The sequence below is a fragment of the Heteronotia binoei genome, chromosome 9, assembly GCF_032191835.1.
Source record: "Heteronotia binoei isolate CCM8104 ecotype False Entrance Well chromosome 9, APGP_CSIRO_Hbin_v1, whole genome shotgun sequence".
NCBI classification, from domain to species: Eukaryota; Metazoa; Chordata; class Lepidosauria; order Squamata; family Gekkonidae; genus Heteronotia; species Heteronotia binoei.
In genome coordinates, this window is record NC_083231.1 from 73,760,364 (window position 1) to 73,783,696 (window position 23,333).

A 23,333-nucleotide genomic window follows, 5' to 3' on the forward strand; every position below is an offset into this window, starting at 1 on the left:
GAGTAAAATGCAGTCTTTATCTCCAAGGATACATGTTTTTCCATGGAGAGCAAAGAATCAAGTCATATCGCCAAATTCCTGACCAAGTTGAATGTAGAAAAATAGATCCCATCAAGCGTTGGTAGAATTGTATGCCTCAGTGGTCCAGGCTTTCCCAGTCATATAATCTCTTTCTTAGATGGATTTATCCTCAACTAGTTCTCACCTAGCCATTCTACCACTGCATCTAGACAGATGCCAAGACTAGAATTTCAGCTATCAGTTGCTTTTTAAATAAGAGGCAAAGCAAAGCAAAGCAAATTTTATTCTTATATCCCGCCCTCCCCCGCCAAAGGCGGGCTCAGGGCGGCTCAGGATGCTATCTGCAGGATGCTATCTGCATATTGATGGCACCCTACTCCAAACCTCCTGAAAATCTCTGCCAGAGGTCACATATAGATGTTAAATAGCATTAGGGAGAGAATTGACTACCACAGAACTCTATAGGTCTGGGCCTGTGGTGATGACCTCTCTCCATCCATGATTACTCTCTGGGACCAACCCAGAAGGAATTAGGAGAATGAGCTCAAGGTCATACCCCTCACACCTAGGGAGACTATGCAGTTGACCAGGACCAAATGGTCTACTGTGCCAACAGTGGCAGACAGATCCAACAGGATCAGTAGTGCTATCCTGCCTTCATTAACATGTAACCAAAGATTGTCACCCAGAACAATCAGAGTTGCCTCAGTCCTAAATGCTATCTGGATGCTGGATTGAAAAGGATTTAGGGCAGATGCCTCATTCAGTCACTGCTCAATCAATCACCTTTGACAATAATGGAAGATGAAATACTGGATGGTAATTGGTTAGGTTCCTCTCATCTAACTATGACTTTTTCAGAAGGGATGTCACCACTGTCTCCTTGAGTGAGTTAGAGATTTATAATGTCTCACAAGGCTCCTACCACTACTTCCCTGGAGGCTTTCACCAATCAGGAAAAGCAGGGATCCAAGGAGCAGGTAATAGGCTGAATAGTTAATAGGACCCAGTCAGCATTCTCCAGGAAAAGCAGGTTGCAGGAGTCCAAAAATGGACCCAATTGCGCACATAGAACCACTGAATCTAGAATAATTCCTGCACAAAATATCAGGTCCAGCTTGTGGCCTGCACTGTGCCTGGGAGACAATACACCCTCGGAGACTCCTCATGATGCCATGGCAGTCATAAAGTCTAAGGAGGTACTACACAAGGCAGTGTTAGCATGGATGTTGAAGTCCCCCAAGAGTATCAATTTGGGAAAACACAAGGTCCATTCCTCCACTGCCTCAGCCAACCTCAGCTGGGAGTCAGCTGGTAAGCTAGGTGGATGGTAAACTAGCAAGACTGTCACCCTCTCTCTGGCACCCCATGCCAGGCCTAAACATTCATTGTCTGTGACAGGGCGTAAATTTTCTTCTGACACTGATAAATTGGTCTTTTTGTTATCTGATACTGACCTATATAGTGTCTCTTTTTGGCTTGACTGCTAGAAAAATCAGAGCCAAAACTGCCTCCTTAGATTAGTTGTGTTGCGCCCCGGGTGCCCCTCGTGCCCCCCCAGCATGGCCATTGCCCCTCTGCCTGTGACTGCCCCTTTTTGGGCCTCATGCTGGTGTCCCTCTGAGGTCTCAGAATTAGGGAGGGAGCCAGGTTACTGCACTTCAGGCCCCCTTTCCCCTCCGGTTGTGTTTGGGCTCCTCTCTCTCAGTTGGCAGCCCCTTTTTACATCAGCCAGCTCCTCCCCAACCTCTTGTCCCTCTCCTTTTTATTCCTCTGTCAGTTCCCTCCCCTCTCCCTGGGTCCCATCCACTGCTGGCTCTGCCACCGTTAATAATCCCAAACACCGAGGAGAGGCATTCCAGGGCTTGGCCTCCCTGCAGCTGTTGGGTCGCCCATGGCCATGGCTCGGTCTGCTGGCCCCTCCTTCTTCCTTTGCTGGGCTCTTTCTTTACCTCTTCTCCCTGGCCGCAGCCGACACAGTGAGGCGGCCAGTCTCCTCACGCCCGAGAGTGGGCATGCTGGCTGCGGGGGCCGAGTTGTGCTGCTGGGGGTATTGCTTTGCCGTCAGACGCTGAGGTAGGTGGTGGTTTGGCTGTGGGGGCATCCTGCATCACCGTGGGTAGCTCCCTGGGTGTCAGTGGGCGGGGGGGGAGGCTGGCGAGCGAGGGGGGGGAGCCCCCACAGAGTCCCGGCCTGGGCCGGGTGGGACAAGTTGACTTTATTTTAGATACCTATAATTTTATAGTATATTGATATTTATCATAAATGGGTTCATTGGATTTACAACATTTTTAACTTAACTGTTTAGATATTGTCTCAGCATTATAGTGTTATAATATCTTAGCAGTTTAAACCTAAATGTTTGTATTTTAGCATTTTAGTAATGCATTTAAGGTTGTAATTGTTGCATTATACCCCATATAACCCATTGGTCCGTTTATTGGACCATTTTTATTTCCGTCTGATTACTTATAATATCGTGTTTAATCTTATATTGTGACGGCCAATGGCCACATACAATAAATCTTTTCTACTTTCTAGTTTACTCAAGGAAGGAGAAAATATAATTGTTTATTGGAGAGGTTGGACTTACATTCATTGTCTGTGATATTTGGTGTGGGAAGCCATTCTAAGGTAAAGGAATCTTGGATGAGAATTGCCACCCCCATTTCCTCTCCGACTCCCTGTTCACAGAAGGACTGAGTATCCTGGGGGAGTCAGCTGAGTGACAACCACCAGTTCATCATTGTCCACTCAGATCTCAGTCTAGCATGCCTAATAAATTCTTCAAAGGAGGCAGTCATTCATAATCAATCTGACATTGCATAACATAGAGTTTGGAGGAGGGCAAAGAAGTCTGGGTCTGCACATCATCATTCTTTGAGACTGGAAGCAGATTAGAAGGGGACCAAGCATGTTCATATCTCAGTCTCTAAACCTAACTTTCTGGCCATCACCATATCTCCCACCTTCCCATCTTACAGGGATTCCCTGGTCATCTAGGCACATCTTGCAGTTTGTGCAGTTTGGCTCTCAGACGTTGCTTGGTTGTGATGTTCCCTTTTCTCAGACTAGTGACAGATCATTTCGTTTGTTGTGATTTATCCCACCTGCCTTCAATAGGTTAAGTATAGTGATACTGAAAAAAGTAATCTGAAAATTAAAGGAACTATAGTGCATCTAATTTTGTTAAGCAAAAACATGATAAAAAGAGGGGAATTTATGCTGTTAGCAGCCTTGAGTCTGTATGGAATGGGTGAGATATAAATATAATGTAAATAAATAAAATAAATAAATAAATGGAAAACACTGGATATTGTAGGGCCCATGGCAGGGAAAACATTATTAGTATGGAAGTCAATAGGAGTGAAAACATGAAGAAACAAAGAAACATTAAACCTAGGCTATGATTGTGCGTTGCTAGTCATTTTTCTGTAAGAAGAACATTTTGTTAGAATAACAGGTGGGCGAAGCAGAAAAAGACAGAATGTGTAGGCGTGAAAAAAGGGAAATGCATGTAAAAGGAAGCATTAGTAGGTAAGTACAAGAGTTATATCTCTTTCTATTTTTTTCTCTCAATACATCCTATGGAGACATTTGACTTGACATGGTTTACAGAGCAGTTTATATTCTGACATGTCAGACAGCAATGCTACAAAGCCAATATGATTAGCACATCAGTTAGAGGTTCCCATTATTCAGCAGCCTCCACACCCAGTGAAGACCAATGGTAAAAACACAGAGAAAAGCAAGGAAAGAAACAGAACAGTCAGAGAGGCACAGAAATATTTTAGCATACATTAAGGCTTAATAATACAAGTGGGCTTGGATAGATGTCAATAAGAGCTTCAGGAAGGAACAAAATTATTTGTAACCATTCTGTCACTTGGCAGTTCAGCAACTGAGAGGGATTTGCCACATCCCATATCATATTTCTTGAAGACAGCTGATCCTGTGGATATGTTCTTGCTTAACACACTCTCCCCTGGTTAGGATGGATAGTTGAAGTGCCTTCTCCTTCTTCATGCCCTTGTGGAGTTATTTCTCAGAATCTACTTTTCCTTTCACTTGTGCACAATAATTACTATTGAAACAACTTACTTTCAGATGTTCAAGTAAACAAACAGTTCTACATAATGGGAGAGAAAAAGATACAAAGTCAGATTTTATTTTTCCTTAAGAAGAAATTCTGATGATGATGTATTTCCCCAACAATATGCCCAATTTTCTTTTCTTTTTTTTTAAAAAAGGAAAAGTCTCTTGCTTCTTTTTGAAAAGAGATCCTTAGAGGTTTGCTGTCTGGGCTGTAACTATAAAATTTGTTTTTCTGGTCCATTTTATTTTTTTTAAAAAGCCATTTATTTTAGTCAATTGGAGTTGGGGATTTCTTCCATGTTCTCCCAAACATTATTTCTATCTTGAAGTTGAATAACTTTTGAGACATCAGACCGCAAGGTTGCAATTTAATATTCTTTGGGACCAGACTTCATATAACAACATTAATATTCAGTTTAAAAATAGTTGTTCCCAGGCTTTATTCAAGACAAACTATCATTCTAACTCCTGAAAGAGGGACCCCTTCTTATCAATTCCATAATTGCCATTCCACTCACTATTAGCTAATTAAAATCACAATGATTAATGATCTATCCTTTGCACAGATTTTCTTATCTTCTTCTTTTTTCTAAACTTTGCCTGGAAAGACATCTCAAGTTTTCCATATTCTTTTTCTTTTGTTTTAATTTGCTTATCTTTTATCTTCATCTAAACTGTCCCTACTCTGGTATCTAAACTACACATGCCATTTATTTCTTTTGTCACAGCATCATTCCTCGTTCATATTGCCATATGTCTTTCTGTCCCACTATTTCTGCCTCTTTTACTGTTTGTATCTTCTGAGTCTCTCTAGAGTTACATTTGTAAAATGAGCGCTGGAGAAGGGCAATTCTAACTGGCTATCCAAATGAGAGATTTACTTTCCACAGGGGATTTTTTGCAGCAGCAGCAGAACAAAGTATACCAAAACAGCCAACTGAGTACAGAGAAAATGTGCAAGATGGAACATCTTGTCTTAGATGGTCTACATAATTAATCCATGTCATTAAGAGATAACATTGGGAATTAATCACTGGTTTAGATAATATAATTTTTTTTTTTTAAAAAAAGTATTGTATATGTTCTCTACTTCAAGATCTTCAAGTGAAGATTAATAAAACAGCATTTGTTTTAGCACTCCTATGCATATTTCCTGGTCATAGTTCCACTGGAAACAATGAAGCTGACTTCTTAGTGAGCATGATAAGGGTCAGAGAGAGTCAGGTGTGGTATAGTGGTTAAGAGTGGTAGATTCTAATCTGGAGAACCAGATTTGATTCCTCACTACTCCACACGTAGCCAGCTGGGTGACCATGGGGCCAGTCACAGTTCTCTCAGAGCTCTCTCAGCCTTACCTACCTCATAGGGTGTCTGTTGAGGGAAGAAGAAAGGAAGGTGATTGTAAGCTGCTCTGAGATTCCTCAGGGTAATAAAGAACAGGGTATAAAACCAATTTTTTCTCCAAACTGATAAAAATTGACAAAAATGAAACTTTTGTTTATTTGTTTGTTTATAAATTAAACTTCTAGACTGCTCTCTCCTATATACAGTACAGGTTAAATATGTATTGTCCATGTTGTTCCCTAAAGGACCCACACTGCCGTGTTCTGGACCAGCTGTAATTTCTGGATCAGTCTCAATGGTAGCCTTACATAGAATGAGTTACAGTAGTTCAATCTGGAGGTGACCTTTGCACAGATAACTGTGGCTAGGTCAGGGCAAGACAGAAAAAAGGGCCAGTTGCCTAACTTGGAGTAGCTGAAAAAGCACTGGTTTGGCAATATTTGTGATCTGGGCCTCCACTGATAAGAAGCCAAGCTCCTGACAAGCTCCTTACAGTTAGCGCTGGTGTCAGGGCATACTATCAAGAGTTGTTGCCCCAGTCCTTAGTCCCTTCCCTACCCAGTCAAAGAATCTCATCTTGGAAGGATTCAGTCTCTGCCAGTTCTATTTCAACCATCCTACCATGGCTTCAAGCCCCTCAATCAAATTTTCTGGCATGGTATTCAGCCAGCTGTCCATAAACAAATACAGCTGGCTGTCATCCACATACCGGTGACATTCCAACCCCAAACTCCATGCTAGCTGGGCAAGGGGACACATGTAGATGTTAAACAACATTGAAGAGAGGATTGCCCCCGAAGGAACCCCAAATACCAAGGAGTATCTGGTTGACACCCTCTGTCCTAGCGCTACCCTTTGTCCCTGACCTTGGAGAAATAAAGAAGCCACTACAAGACCACCCCACAAATTTTTGTGTTGGTGAACTCTTATTTTATGGTGCCGTCTGAGCAAAGTTACACACTTCCAGGCCCAGTAACCTCAATAGACTTACAAAATAAAACACAAAATAGTCAAAACATGGCAAATTGTTAATTAAATTTCAGCATTAGAACTTAGCCAGAATATAAATACAAAGATCACAAGGAGCTAAAAATTAATTCAACCATTTTTAGGCTAAAAGAACAGTATATAAATGGTGCTAAAACATCAACCCCTGAATAAACAGAAATGTTTTTACATAAAGGAGAGTAGCATAAGTACTAGGCAAGCCTCAAGGACAAAGGACTCTTTAGGCTAGGTGCCACTACTGAAAAAGCTCAGTCTCCGGTTGCTATCCACCTCACCTCTGATGGTGGGGGTATGGAGATTGGGTTGTTTGGTAGATCTTAGCAGGCAGACTGATCAATTTGGGATGAATATAATATGGCAGAAAATTTATTGCACTGATTTTCAAGCTAGAATTTAACAGTCTTGCTATTATGCTCTAAATATGGATGCAACTGAATTCTGACACCACATGGTTTCTAATTTAAAATTCCAATTTTTAAGATGGGTTTCCCTTACTAGGGATAAAACTGAAGTAATCATTTCCCCAACCATGCTAACACAATTCTATAGAAACATTAACATTCATGATCATCTTTGCATTGATTGCCTATCAATATATCTAATTCTGAACATAGTACCATCTGTGGAAACTTGAATCCAGAGACTTAGGCTATAAATAGACAAGGCATATCTTTCTGTGAATTTGAAAAAAGCTGCAGGTTTGTAGAAAAGGCTAAAATCTATCTCCACCTACATTGGGGGTCAACCTTGCCCCAAATAATGGAAGCAGCGCCAGTAGCTTAAGAAGGGTTGCCAGACCACCCTTGAGTGGGCAAGGGTTCCCTGGTTTCTGGTGCTCCTCTCCACCAGTGGCCAGCTGGCCATTGGGGGGGGGGATTATCCCTCCAAAAAACAGACAAGAAGTTGGAAATAAACCCAACATGCCTCCATAACCTTGAAGTGATATAGGCACATTGGTCATGCCAGGAGATGATACTTTGGTTGTTGGGCAAAACTCTATGGTTAGAAGCAAATTCTACCATAGAGGTTTTGCCCACAAACCAGAGCATCACCCCCAATGTGCCTACGTCACTTACGGGAGATATTGGAACTTCCGGCAGCCGGCCACAACGCGGCTCGGATGCTGGGGAGCATCTGCTGCCCTGAGGGGATAGCGGATGTCATGTGCCTGTTTGGGCACGTCTTTTGTGGGGGCGGGACTTGAGCAGGCTCCCCCCATTACCCCCCTTCCCTTCACTTATGCTTGCCTTGTGCTAGGCGGCCGTTTTAGGTGGTCAGCTTCTATGGTGGCCATTTTAGGTGTTCTGGGGTGGAAGCCATCTTGGGGTGAATAGTGGCAGCCATTTTAGGTAAGGATTGTAGGGGGTTTTATTTGGGAGCCTTCTCTAGTACCTTAGACTCTACGGTTTTTGGCGTTTCTCTTCGTATTGGGGAGAATGTCTGGGAGGAAGGGTACTGGGAAGTTGAAAGGAAAACAGCCGGCGCGTAAGGCGCCTAAGCCTGCGCAGAAGCACCCTCCGCCGCCCTCATTATCTGATGAAGAAGGGGAGGATAAGGTGAATGCAGCCATTCTTTTGAGGCTGCGGGCGCTTGAACAGGCAATGGGGTTGCCACCTTCATTGGTTTCTAAAAAGGGGCCGGTTTCAAAAATGGCTTTATAGGCCGATATATTAACAAGATTATCTATTTTAGAGGGCAGATCTGCTGCTACTGCAGGAGGAGCTGTGGGTTCAGGTGCTCCTGATGCAGGATTTGGCTCTTCTTCTGGCTCTGGGGGTGCGGGTACTGTTTTGGCACCTGCCGGACTGCCAGGTAAGTTGGGTGATGGTTCTAGTGCCTTCACGAGGCTTGTCTGGCCATGGGGACCTTGGGGCCCTGCTGCACCTAATGGTGCTGGTTTGGCACCTGGGAGTTCACACACTACTTCCTCGGTGGGCATAGGGCCTCAGGCTAGCTGGATCTGGCCACAGGGCCAGTTTGGACCATTTGGGAATTGGTCAGGGATGGGGCAGCAAGGGGTTGCACCTTCCTTAACTGGGGGCTGGGCTTTACCCTCCCCGTATGGTGCAGTCCCTTTTGGGGCCATGCCCTTTGGTGAGGTTGCCTTACCTTTGGACGATCATCTGTTGCTGGCCACAAGAGACAAGATCCTTAAGGGGGAATATGTGGACATATTCTCCCTTTTATTTAGGGAGTTAGAATAAAAAGACAAGGAGGATCTTGATGAGAAGGAGAAGGAGAAATTAAAAAAGAGGAAGGTGGATCGGACCTGGGCTAATTGGCTGCCCAGGTTTTTTTGTGTATGCTGGAATGATAGCACGTGCTCAGCCCTGGTGGGGGGCAGTGCTAATCCAGTATATGGACATTATATACAAAGGGTACACAATGTTTAGCAGCCTGGCCTGGATTCAGTATGACGAGGAATTCAGGATAAGGGCCGCTTTGTACCCTTCTCTCCCCTGGGATCGCATCCACCAGCAACTGTGGCTGAAAGTTATGTCACCGGCTCAGCCCAATATGGGTGACCGCTCTGACAGCGGTCATTTAATTGCTAAGCGGTCTTCTCAGGCTACTTCATCATCATCTTCCTGCGGTTCAGTGGGGCAGGCGGTTCAACCCCGCTTGCTTTGTTGGGAGTTTGGGTGACAGGGGGTGTGCAGTCGGAAAGCTTGCCAGTTCAAGCATGAATGCCCCCTGTGTGCCGGCCCACATTCCTTTAGCAACTGTCCAAGAGTTCGGCCACGTAAGGGCCAAAAGAGATAGGGTGGGAGCGGAGGTTCTTCCCAAGCTGGAAAAGGGCCCCAGCTCGATAAGGGTGGGACCTCTTGAGTGGTGGCTGCATAGGTACCCACGCAGGGCTGATAGTTTATACTTGTTGAACGGGTTTACAATGGGTTTTAGAATTCCTTTCCAGGGTTCTCGGGTGCCAACTTGGTCCCGGAACCTTAGTTCAGTTAATGGTTTAGAGCATGTAGTGGAGGCTAAGATTGCCAAGGAGCTGACTGAGGGCAGGATTTTGGGCCCATTTCTAGTCCTCCAGTGGTCAACCTTAGGGTTTCCCCTTTGGAGGTGGTGCCAAAGAAGGAGCCCGGTGAATTTTGTTTGATTCACCACCTTTCTTACCCCAAGGGTTCTTCTGTTAATGACGGGATTCCCGAGGAACTTTGCTCAGTTAGGTATACTACCTTTGATCAGGCCGTGGGCGTCGTTCAATGCTGTGGGCAGGGGGCTGAGCTGGCTAAATGCGATATCAAATCTGCATTTCGCCTTCTCCCCATCCATCTGGATGATTTTGAGCTTTTGGGTTTCTCTTTTGCAGGGCAATTTTACATGAACAGGGCTTTGCCTATGGGCTGCTCTGTATCATGTGCTGCTTTTGAGTGTTTCAGCACATTCCTCGAATGGGCTGTGCTCGAGGAAGTGGGTTTACAGGATGTCATCCATTATTTGGATGACTACTCTTTGTGGGTCCTGCGGGTACTGGACGTTGTGCTCAGTTGTTGTCTGGCTTTATTGAGCTGGCCACTGAGTTGAGTGTGCCATTGGCCGAGGAAAAGACTGAGGGCCCGGGCCAATGCCTTGTGTTTTTGGGTATTGAATTGGACACCCTAGTGCAATCGTCCAGAATTCCTTGTCAGAAGCTGGAGGATTTAAGGAATAGGGTTAGTACTTTCTTCCTCAAGAAGAAGGTTATGCTTCTTGAGCTTCAGCAGTTAGCTGGGCACCTTAACTTTGCTTGCAAAGTGGTTGCCCCTGAAAGGGCCTTTCTTTGCAGGTTCTGTGATGCTATGGTGGGCCTTCACTTGCCCCAGCACAGGACTAGGGTTACCAGCAGCATGAGGGAGGACCTGCAGGTGTGGCAGGAGTTTTTGGAATCCTTTAATGGGATTTCTTTTTGGAGAGAGGACATGAGACTTGAGGCAGAGCTTCAGGTCATGTCCAATGCTGCTGGGTCATTAGGTTTTGGGGTCTACTTCTGTGGACACAGGTGCATGGATGTGTGGCCAGATTCATGGGTGCAGGCTGGTTTGAGCCGGGATCTCACTTTTTTAGATTTTTTTCCCATTTTGGTTGCGGTTTGGTTGTGGGGGAGCAATATGGTCGATCGCATCATACATTTTTAGTATGATAACATAGCTGTTGTTCATGTTATTAATTCCCTTTCATCCAAATCACAGGAAACCCGGACTCAGTTTCCCTGCAGCCACACAGATGCTGGGGAATGGCCTAAAAAGAGCCCATTTGGCCTCAGAATTCCACTGCAGGGTGGGGAGGGCTCCTTCCTTCCTTCCTGTCAGTTTTCCTATGCTGAAACAATGCTGGGGGATTGCTGCTCAAGTGAAGTACTCTGTACATCTGGAGCAACAAAAATGAAGGAACAACTATCCCCTATAGGTCTACTGTCATGAACTTCCACAAACTTTTAAAGCTTTTTTGGCATGGAAAATGAGTCCTTCCTCTCTACACATTGGAGAAACATGGAAAACATGGAAAACTGGAGTCCTTCTCCACACAGTGACATTCCAAGTACAAACAGACTCTCCTTAGTTTTTTTTTTTTTTTTCAAAGCCATTCCTCACAGCTGCTGGGAGGCTGCATGGAACCTGCATTGGGTTAGGAAATCTGGATCTTTCTCTTCAAAAGCAGGCATGTTTAGCTTGATCCACAGCTAACAATGAATTGGAAGATTAGTGAACCTTCCCCCTGCTTTTACAGGAATATATTTTTAACCCAAGCAAGTCATGGTTCATTAAAAACAGCAAGATAAAATGAAAAAGATAGTGCTAGCAATAGTGCTAGTAAGAGAGGAGGGCTCAATGCATAAAAATAAGTTCAAAATCCAACTGGCATTCCTTGGATAAAAGGGGAATCCATGCAAAACCAGAACCACTTTGTTTTCATAATACTTTGCAATATGTTTGCTGATCAGTTGACTAGATCTTATCAGTTTTGTGATCTGCCTTGCATCCCAGTGAGAAAGACAGTTATAAACGAAGCTAAACAACACAACATAGGACCCAGACATGGAAAATATAAATTCTTTCCTCCTTGTTACTCCTACAAAGATTCATGCCACCATGTACCTCTAGAAGATTTTCCAAGATGGCGGCGAGACAAGAGCCTGGGTGCTAGGGCTCTTGCAATTTTAGTAGCTTTGCAACAACATGCTACTAATAAATAACAACACTACGAGAAACAGCGATACCGCTAAGAGGTGGTTGGAATTGACTCACATTGGGTGGCGGTGGCTTCTCGCCCTTGAGGCAAACGGATTGGGAGAGCTGCTGTTGGCTGGGCCTGATGCTGCTGCGGAGGTTGGGCGCGGCCACAGGCTGGAGTGCGAGGCGGAGCCAGGCCGTGGAAAGGAGCATGGCATAGCGAGAACGCAGGTGGCGGTGAAAACACAGTGCAGTGCGGCTGGCGACTGCTGTGAACGGAGCAGTATATAGCTCTACACAGGCGACGCGAGCTGAAGTCGTGGATCATCTTCTTCCTGGGGCATTCTACAGTGAGGAAAAACCCGCTTACACAACATCGTGATTACCAGCTTGGTTGCCAGAGCACCTGGAGAAGTGACTCACACATGTCTGGCCAGAGAGTGTGGGTAAACCTATCCAGGGGCAAAAGGGATGTATGCAGTACAAGCAGCCATAACGCTACAAAGGCACTCTATACCGGTACAAGAGTGCCCATTAGGAGAACAGAAGACTTCCCGTCGTTCCATCTTCCTACCAGGCTTGACTACATTCCAGTGAAGCAGACAGTTCACATACACACCAGATGTCACCTTTGGCCTGCAAGCAACCTACCCACCCCGAGGAGTCGTTAATCGTCTAACCGCCACTTTCTTTGTTACTCAGGACAAAGACTAGTGCCAAGAAGAAGACAGAATAAGAGGAAGATGATCTTCAGTCAGAGCCAAGTTCCTTTGTACAAACTGGGTGTTACCTAGGGCATGATTTGACTCTCTATTGTCACGCTTTTAGATAAGTCCAATAGTCCTAAGCATCTCCCCACCCAAGTAATCTCTCTATTCTTCTCCCCAACTGTTATTTTGGAGCCTCCCCCTGGTCCATTTCAACCTGAAAGTTCACTCAGGTATCCAGGATCCAGGCAAGTCCATTGGTCAAGAGCAAGCACCCATTTAGGAGCCACCAATGAACTTTCTATTGGTTGTCGCAGTAGTCCAGCCCTTATGGTCACTGCGAAACCTCCCCTTTTCATGAGGTCATGCAACAGCTAACCACCTTCCTCCTCCCTCATACCTCCCATCTCCTAAGGGCTCAAGAGAGTCCTTATAATCTGTGGACTAGCTACCCACAGGTGTGCTTCTATCAGTATCCCAACTTCCGCTGCATAGATCCATCCCCGATTCCTGATCAGTTTTGGGTCCCTTCTCCCACTTCCTTGCTTGTCGCCATTGGAGCCTTCCTTGAAGACTACGATAGGTAAATATCACCCTGTTTGTCTACCCATGTGTTCCCCTATCTCTCTATCTATGTTTCCTAGGACTGAATGTGTGTTTTGATGAGTATTTTATCTTGAATGGAAGCCTATATTTTTCTTAATACATTTTAATTGTTTTACTTAATTAGAGTCCTTAATATTTTAAGCATTACTTTTCTGGATGTGGTAATCCTGCATACACAGGCAAAAAGATCCTGAGTGAGCCAGATGCCCACCTGACCATTTCCCAACCTCATTTTGAGGGCATTTTGGCTTACACTACCTCCGTGGACACCCCCAGCTATCATCTCTGCGGGCACTGCCGGGATGCAGCTAAATCAACAGCTGGGAGCCCCACTACCACGAGGCCCTATACGGGGCTCGAGTGGCTTGTGGAGGCCTGGTGCATTGAGTTGCAGGGGGTGCATTGTGACCCAAGGTGGCGGTGGTGGAACCTGTGACTATTCTTGGACTGGGAGTCGAAAGAGCCTAACCTGGATGATAAGGGAGGATACGGGGGAGGTCTTATCCCCCCCCGGGTCGCCTGAGCTGTTCGGGTTTCATTGGGCCCTAGACAATCACTGTCGCACTTTACTGAACTTTAATGAACTGTGTTGAGACCGCATTTTACGAATATTTATGAGCACCCACACTTTAAGAATGGCACTTTAATACCCATCAATCCTAATCTATAATCTCAACCTCCATCCTCCACAGTTTGAATGTTTTATATTGCTGGCCACTAAATTGATTGGAATTTGTTACTAGTTATTTAATTGGAATATTATTTAATTGTTTAGCGATGAAATTTAGATATTTATATATATTTTAGCAAATTAATTGTTGGGTTGATTAAAATTGGGAGGTTTATCTATTAATATGCTATTGAGGAAATTAAATATTTTGGCTAATCAATTAGTGGGGAGTTTTTAGGGTTGGGATTTTTAAATTAAATTAACTATTTAGTAAATTAGTAGTGAGCCAGCCAATTTGGGGATAGGAAATGGGGAGGTGGGGGATTGAAGTTTTTAAGATCTTATAGGAAGGGGGCAGGTTGTCTTCATGTTAGCGAAGGCCACACCGGACGCAGGTGTGGATGCCTGACCTGGGGATTCCAGTACTCCTGGGGAGGGGAAGGTATGATGGTGGGAGCAGACAGAGTTATAAGGGAAGAAGACAGAGACAAAACAGTGCTCGACCCCCTTCCAGTCTGCATCCCTTCCCGACGGTGACAGGTAGTGGGACCAAGAGGAATGGCCCACCTCCATCATTGGTGTTATGTAACGCCAGGTTCATAAATAATAAGACCTCAATCCTTAGGGAGTTCTTCCTTAAGCAGGATATGGACCTGGCTTGCGTGACCAAGACCTGGGTGCAAGATGGGGAGATGGTGGCGCTCTCCCAGATGACACCCCCCCCCGGGTTACTCGGTCTTTCACCAATCATGGACTAGTGGGCGAGGGGGAGGGGTGGCGCTATTCATATGGGATGATTACATCTTCCGGGCTCTTCTGGCCCCAACGATCAATGGTATAGAGTGTGCCGGTCTGGCATGGGATGTGGAGGAGGGGTTGGCAATCTGGCTGGTGTACCATCCACCTAATGCACTGGCTAGCACCTTACCATCCCTGATGCAGGCCATGGCAGGCTAGGTGTTGAAATACCCAAGGCTTGTGATCCTGGGTGATTTCAATGTCCATGCCGATGATGCAACCTCCGGTCAGGCGATGGGCCTAGTGTCTTCCATGGCAACACTGGGACTCTCCCAATTTGTTACCACTCCCACTCATCAGGCAGGACACATGTTAGATTTGGTCTTTGTGGCCGGGGTTTTGGTGGATGGTATTACTGCTGAGGCAGTGCCATGGTCAGACCATTTTGCCCTCAAGGCTCGTGTGAATGCGCCGCCCCAACCCTGTACGGGCAGCGAGCCTATTTTGGCTCGCCTGTGGATTCTGATGGACCCTGAGCAGTTCCAAATGGCTTTGCAGGATCCCTGGCCCCCTGGCGATTCCCTTGATGACCTGGTTGAGGTTTGGCATGACCAACCATCCAGGGCCATCAATGAGATCACACCCCGATGCCCTCTGCGCCGCATTAAGCTGGCTCCATGGTACACCCCAGAGCTATGACAGCTGAAACAAGGGCTCAGACAGCTAGAGAGGCAATCGCGGCATACTCGTGACGAAGTAACGAGAACATCTTATAGAATGTTTATGAGGTCTTATGAGATGGCAGTTAAAGAAAGACTACTTTGCGGCTAAGATTGCATCTGCAAATTCATGCCTGGCACAATTATTTAGGATAATTGGGAACCTTACAACACTGCCTCAGGGCAGACCAAATGTGAGAAAATCAGAGATTGGCTGTGAGGCTTTCACGAAATTTTTGCAGACAAAATCACGTCGCTCCGTCATGACCTTCCCGCCACATTGGATACAGTGCAAGAACTCAAGGCTCCATGCCTGTCTTCTGGTTCAGTTCTGGATCACTTTGACACACTTAGTCTGGGGGAAGTTGACGGAATTCTCTCTACTGTACGCCCAACAACTTGTAATCTGGACCCATGCTCCGCTTGGCTGATTAAAACTTGCCAGAGGGAACTTAGATGTCCTATATGAGACATCGTAAATAGATCTCTCTCAGAGGGGCATTTTCCAACACCTCTTAAAGAGGCTATGGTCTGCCCTCTCTTGAAAAAGAGTATGGCAGATCCTGCCGAATTGGCAAATTATCGACCGGTCTCAAATTTACCATTTTTGGGTAAAATTATTGAGAGGGCAGTAGCGTTACAGTTGCAGGGTTTCTGGATGATGCTTCCATCTTAGATCCTTACCAGTCTGGCTTCCGCCCGGGTCATGGGACAGAGAGAGTGCTGGTCGCTTTAGTAGATGACCTCCAGTGGCATCTGGATCGAGGCGGTGTGGCGGTGCTGATGTTGTTAGATCTGTTGGCTGCGTTTGACACCGTCAACCATCAGTTACTGACCCACCGGCTTGGTGACGCAGGGATTAGGGGGTTGGCCTTACAGTGGCTTTCCTCCTTCCTTGATGGACAGGGACAAAGGGTGGCAATTGGGAGAGAGCTGTCCCAGAGGCACTCACTAGATTTTGAAGTGCCACAAGGGGCAGTCCTCTCTCCGATGTTATTTCAATCTACATGCGCCCCCTTGCCCAGATTGCCTAGAGGTATGGGTTTGGGTGTGATCAATATGCGGATAACACCCAGCTCTATCTACTAATGGATGGTCAGCCTGATTGCGTCCCACAAAATCTGGACCTAGCTTTGCAAGCCATGGCAGGTTGGCTCAGGCTGAGTAGGTTGAAGCTGAATCCAATGAAAACGGAGGTCCTTTGCTTGGGTCGTGGCACTCCAGGGAGAGAAATCCCCCTCCCAGTTTTTGACAGTGTGTCACTGAAAGCAGCACAGAGTCAAGAGCTTGAAGGTTCTACTGGAGCCTTCATTGTTAATGGAGGCCCAGATAGTGGCCACTGCCAAATCCATGTTTTTTCATCTGAGATGGGCAAGGCAGTTGGCCAGCTTCCTGGAGCGTCATGACTTAGCAACAGTGATCCATGCAACGGTCACCTCGAGACTGGATTACTGTAATGCCCTCTATATGGGGCTGCCTTTGTGCCGAACCCAGAAGCTGCAGCTGGTGCAGAACACAGCAGCTAGCCTGTGCAGCTCGTGCAGCCCCGGGTGTATGGGCTCCCACTTTGGGAGCCCATACACCTGGGGCTGCACGAGCTGCACAGGCTGCCAGTTGTATATCGTGTTCGTTACAAAGTGCTGGTTATTTTCTTTAAAGCCCTATATGGTCAAGGGCCGGTCTACCTTAGGGACCGTCTCTCCCCATATGAGCCCCAGAGAGTACTGAGGTCAGTGGAAAAAAACTGGTTGACAATCTCTGGGTCAAAGGAGGCCAGATTGAAGACCACACGAGAACGGGCCTTTTCGTTGGTAGCTCCACACTGGTGGAATCAACTTCCAGATGAAGTGTGGGCCCTGTGGAGTCTTGATCAATTCTGCAGGGCCTGCAAGACCACTCTTTTTAAGATGGCCTTCACCTAAATATGGAGTTAAGTTAGATCCTCTGTGGACATTTCTCCCACTAAATTTACTGAAGGTTTGAGATGTAGCACCAAAAATCTTAATTTTTAATAGCAATGTAGGTTTTAAATGATGGCTTTATTAATGTATTATTTATTGAATTGTATGAATGTTTTGTATTAATTTACATGTTGTGAGCCGCCCTGAGGCTGCTTCAGCGGGGAGGGCGGGATAGAAATAAAATTTATTATTATTATTATTATTATTATTATTATTATTATTATTATTATTATTATTATTATTATTATTATTATTATTATTATTATTATTATTATTATTATTATTATCATCATCATCATCATCATCATTATTATTATTATTATTATTATTATTATTATTATTATTATTATTATTATTATTATTATTATTATTATTATTATTATTATTATTATTGCTCCTGCAGGCTTAGAAACCTGCAAACAGGTCCCATTTTAAAATGTGTGCCTTTAAAGTTGAGCAGGAAGCAGGAAACAGGAAGCATTTCATAGGGAAGGGTCAGTAGCAACTTCATCAGAGCAGAGCCCCTCCATTTGTTTTGCTTTCATTTTCAGAGGAAGTAAGAGTGTATGTAAAAGAGAGCAGCATAGCCCTTGTTCTTTTCAGATGTCATTGTGGAGCAACCAGATCCAGTAAGTGTGTGTGTGAGTGAGAGACGGATGGTTGCCAATCCCCAGGTGGAGGCAGGGGATTCCCTGGTTTGGAGGCCCTCCACCTGCCTTAGAAAGCAGGGGGGGGGAGGGAAATGTCTACTGGGCACTCTATTATTCCCTATGGAGAATGATTCACATAGGGAATAATGGGGATTGATTTGCGGGTATCTGGGGCTCTGGGGGGGGGTGTTCTTTGAGGTAGAGGCATCAAATTTGCAGCATAGCATCTAATGCCTATCCTCAAAACACCTGCCAAGTTTCAAAAGGATTGGACTAGAGGGGGCAATTCTTTGAGCCCTCAAAGGAGGTGCCCCTATCATTCATTATTTCTAATGGAGCGAAGGCATTGAAAAGGTGTGCAGTCCCTTTCAATGTGATGGTCAGAACTCCATTTGGAGTTCAATTGTAGTTGTTCCAACCTTGTTCATGGCTCCACCCCCAATGTCTCCTGGCCCCACCCCCAAAGCCTCCTGGCTCCACCCCCAAAGTCCCCAGATATTTCTTGAATTGGACTTGGCAGCCCTATTTATATATGATTCGCCTTTCAATGACTGATGACATGAGATTTCTTGCTATTATCAGGTTACTCTTGGGATGGACACAAACCAAACCACAAAGTAAAATTCATCATGAATTTTGCTGCTTGTGGTTTGCAAACCAAAGCTTCTGACAGGTCTACCACCACCATCCTACATGGATATTTAAAGCAGTTGGTGTGGTTCATTGTAGTTTGTGGACAGAGCAGGAAGAATGGGGTTAAAGGGACTCAGCTGAGTAATGGGGAGCAGGCTGTTCCCTGCCACTCAGTTGTTGTTGTTGTTCTTGTTGTTGTTGTTTTGGGGGGTGCCCTTCTTGTGCAGTCCCTTTTTTTGTCTTTCTGCAAACTCCATTTAAAGTGACTTTGTTCCCTATCAAAAGGGGATCTAAGGCCACAAACCATTAATAGGTTTGGTTTGTGAATGAGCCTGCCAGTTCTGTTTGGTTTATGATTCAGTTCATGGTTTGGTCATGAACCACAAACTGACATGACCTGCAGTTTTCCAATTCCCTAGTTAGCCAGCAATACAGAGGAGTAGATCACAGACTCTATCCCTTTACCAATACATTACCAATAAATTACCATTCCATTACAGTTTATCTTTATTTGTGTATGTGTAAGGTGCCATCAATTCATAGCCTGTTTATGGCAATCCCAGCAACGGGCTTTCAAGGCAAGTGAAAAGCAGAGGTAGTTTGCAATTGCCTTCTCCTTTGATTCTTCCTTAGAATCATAGAGTCATAGAGTTGGAAGGGACCTCCGGGGTTGTCTAGTCCAACTCCCTTCACAATGCAAGATGTTCACAAATACCTCCCCCCATGCCCTGAGTTACTCCTGTTCCATGCCCAGAAGATGGCTAAAAACCTCCAGGATCCCTAGCCAAACTGACTTGGAGAAAAATTGCTTCCTGAACCCCAAAATATTGATGATCAGCATTTCCCTCAGTGTGTAAGAAAGGACCATGAGAACTAAACACTGATGCAACTTTTCCTGCCCTCCCTTTCATGATCTGCCTAAGTTCACAGAATCAACATTGCTATCAGATGACCATCTAACATCTATTTTAAAACCACCAAAGAAGGAGAACCTACCACCTTCCAAGAAAGTCTGTTACACTGAGGAACTGCTCTAACTTTGAAGATCTCCTTTCCAAGTACAAATTTGCTTAGCTTCCAAGATTTGACAAGGGTTATACCATGCTGTCTTTTCTCTATCAATTCTATTTACCTGTGCAAAAAGCTATCTTAAATTATTCCATTTTGCATCATTTGTAGAAAGCCAGGACAGCAGGGCCTTCCTAACCTCATCAGGGAGACCATTCCATAAGGCGAGGGCCACACCAGAGAATGCATGAGTGAGGGTGGTTAATGATTTTCCCATTTGCAAGATGGTACCTGCAGGAGACCCTGCTTGGATGAATGAAGTTAGGGTAGCAGAGCATAGGGAAAGAGGTGGCCCCACAGATAGGGACCAAGGCTGTGAAGGATATATATTTAAATTTGTTATCAGCCTTGGTGGCCCTTGCAGCTGCAGAAAGGTGGGATATGCATTACTATACTTTACTACAATACATCATCATCATCTAGTTGTCTTGCAGGAGAGAAGTACACAGCTGCCAACATGTCTAGGTCTAACAGACCACTTTTCACACCAGGGAATTCCATAATTATTCCCAAATAGAAGATGTAGCTTGTTCTAATACAGTTGTAACAAATTAAGCAAAGCTAGAACAGAGCTATGTCCTCAATTAAAGCTCTTTTTTTCACCAATTGTCATTTGCACATTGATGTTTTGTTGAAAACCAACATCAAAATCCAAAAATCAAAGCTTCTTTTTTTGAAAAATTCCCATTTTCCATTATCAGCATCTGTTTTTCAGATTAGGTTTTAGATATTGTCCAATCTAGGGTAAGACAGATGACTACACAGTTCTAGTACTCAACTGGAAGTAATGTAGTAAAGTTTACTAACTTGTAAGTTACTGCCTACTCACATTCTTGATGTTGTTCAACACAATCTTAACATTAATCCTTGATATGGGTGAATGATATTACTCACTTATCAGTGCATTGTGTTTTTCCACCAGCTAAGATAATGCTGCTGCTTCTTTTATGGAATGTATTTACTAGCATAAATTTACATGCAGATGATAATTGTGGCCATCTGACAGACAGTTAACAAGTGAGACAAAGCTGGCCCTGAGAAACTGCAGATTTCCCTATAATGAAAATTGTACCAAGAGCTGCTTGAGCTTGGAAACATCAGTTTATTCCCCAAATTCTTTCCTTTAAGAATCTTCCTGTCCAACACATCACCTAGAATTGTCTAATTTATTTAGGTCATTTTTTTATTGCATGGTTTGAATATGATTTTGGAACTGTTTCTAAAAAGCTGTTTTCCAAGGGAAGAAAGCTCTATCTGCTAATCAAGTACTCCTATCTTTCCTAGTTTTATTTCTGTGGTGCTTTCATATATGAACTAATACATGCCCTGCCCTTGGTTCAAACGACGGAGTGGCATTTTAGCCACCAATTGATACTGTGTGATAGGCTAAGAGTAATCCAGGTGGAGAGCCATATTGGTCTGAAGCAATAAAACAAAGCAGGAGTCAAGTAGTACCTTTAAGACCAACAAACTTTTATTCAAAATGTAAGCTTTCATGTGCATGCACACTTCTTCAGACAAGGGATGATGTTAAAAGTAAGTTACTTGTTCCAATCCTTCTACATATTTCATGAATAAGCAGTTTCCAAGCCTAACTCAATAGCAAAAGTCTGATAGCCTGAAAATGAAGAGGTCTTTGCAGTGCCAACATTATTAATTAATCTTGTTTTATATGAGAGATTTGCCTTTTTATCTCATTATCATTTCTCTAGGATATCATCAACTAGACAGGAAAATTCTTTTCCATGAAATCCTAAGCTGTCTCTCTTTGTTAAATGATAAATGTAATAAAACTTAATGAAATCTAAATGATGATCACAGATAACTTTTTTTTTTTAGCAACAACTAGCCAATTGAAATTAAATGATAACTACAGTTTGTTGCGAGCCATTTTCTCTAGGAGAGCTGATCTCTGCCAGGTGGAGATCAGTTGTAAAAATGGGAAATCTCCAGGCCCCACTTGGAGGCTAGCAACTCTACATTGTATAGATTTTAATTTTTTTAATTATTTGTTTGATTAGTTTTAGTGGTTTTAAAATTTGATTTGATATGTATTTTTTAGTGCTAGCCACCTTGGTGGCCCTTGTAAAGGCAGAAAGTCAAGACAGACACCAGAAGGCGAATTCCGGCCGCTAGACCAATGTGAACTAGATGTTGGATTCGGAACTGTTCCTCGTTTCTCCTCTTACTATCTGTCACGAGATCAATGAGAAAAGTCCTTTCTTTGCCCTCTCACAAAGATCCCTCGGGAGTGAGCAGTTTGAAATCGTCGTCATCCTTGAGGGGATTGTCGAAACAACAGGAATGACATGTCAAGCCAGGACCTTCTACACAGACGATGAAGTTTTCTGGGGCCACCGGTTCCTGCCAGTGATGTCTCTGGAAAATGGGTTCTTTCGGGTGGATTATTCTCAGTTCCACGCCACCTTTGAAGTTCCAACTCCTCCATACAGCATCAAGGAGCAGGAGGAAAACTTGGCACTTCCATCGCCTTTGAACACCCTAATGGGGAGCAACCAAAGTAGAAGAGACAAGATCTCCTCGCTGAATGGCCTGGATATTTTTGAAGAGAAGAGTGGCAGACTTCCCAGCAAATTGAAGAGACTTTGTTCAGGGAAGGAGGATCTCCAGAGAGGACTCTTGAGTCTTTGTTCCAGCAATGTCGAGAAAGCCTGCAGCACTGGTGACCTTCTCAAGATCCAACAGATCAGCTCTGTTTGCAGCATAGAGAACGGCGGGGAAAAGGTCAAATCCACAGTTTTCAAAACCAAATCTGAGCTCTTGGCTCAATCCACCGGAAACCTTGAACTTCAACAAAAGCCCCAAGTCATGCGCACCTTGGGAGCAGGATTAGACGATCATTTGCATGCCAAGCTACAGAAAATGAACTCCGGTCTTTTTACCTAAAGTACAGCCACGACCGGACATGGCTGCCTTTCAAATGCCTCAGTCTCTCGGATTATGCCTGTGAACTTCTGGACCATGGCCATGTGACCAGAGTCGACCCCATTTACACTAGCATAGCTTTCACCTGCAACAGACTGTAGTGGTTGTGTGAGAGGATTTTGGAGCAGAGGAAAGATCTCCAGCTGGTTCTGTCAGTTCCGAATTCTGTAGCGCCGCTTGTCTTCCTTTTAACCCATGCCCATTTCGCACCAGTCCTTCTCTTGTCCCCATCTTTAAAGAACCAGTTTGTTGCACAGAAAATGAGGGTTCTAAGATACTCACCTAAAGGATTTTCTTCTAGAAGTGTTTAAAGTTTGCACTTGTAGACATATCTATTTAATAAACATTAATTATACTTTCATGTAATGGGAGATGGAGGAATGTTAATTAGGATTCTCAAAAATAGTGAATTCAAAAATAGTGCATTTGAAAAGTAGAACTTTTTTCCAAAGCCACCCTTTAACTTTTGGTCGTGTTTCTCGACTACTTTTCAGTCAAAGTTTGGCTTCCGATATAAAGATACAGGACCTGAATTCAACAGGAGCTCACAGGAGCACAGGTCCTGAACCTCCAGCCAGGGTCTGCACGCAATGGGAAGTTCTCTCCCCACTGCACATAAATCCTGGGGCATATGCAAATGAGATATGCTACTGAGCTCCTGCACCTTTTTTCCTACAAATTCGAATGTGTTAATTTTGGAGTTCTTGACTGTTTTTAACTTGTAAGTTGCTGTAATTGTAATGGCCAATGGCTGTATGCAATAAATTTTACTACTACTACAAAACAACCCCTGTAAATAGACAATTGCAAATTCAGAGAGGGGTTCTCAGCAAGATCTGGCTCTAGGCATAATTACCAGCTCCAATCTTATCTCTGCATCAGCTATGCCAATAGAAAGCCAGAGGCCATATTCTTATTAATGTCCCATTGGGGTTATAAAACATATGTGGGCACCTGGAGTGTTGTGCAGTTTAGATGACAGACAGGAGTAAAGGGAGTTGGCAGAGA

General features: G+C 44.3%; 1 protein-coding gene across 1 annotated transcript; it reads left to right on the forward strand.

Annotated features, from left to right (window-relative positions):
- Positions 1–1,243: 1,243 nt before the first annotated feature.
- On the forward strand, positions 1,244–22,396 carry LOC132577458 (G protein-activated inward rectifier potassium channel 1-like). The gene is given in 4 exon segments (XM_060247248.1): positions 1,244–1,335; positions 1,993–2,097; positions 21,442–21,546; positions 21,548–22,396. Coding segments are annotated over 4 exon segments (1,041 nt in total). The 3' UTR covers positions 22,287–22,396.
- Positions 22,397–23,333: the final 937 nt, after the last annotated feature.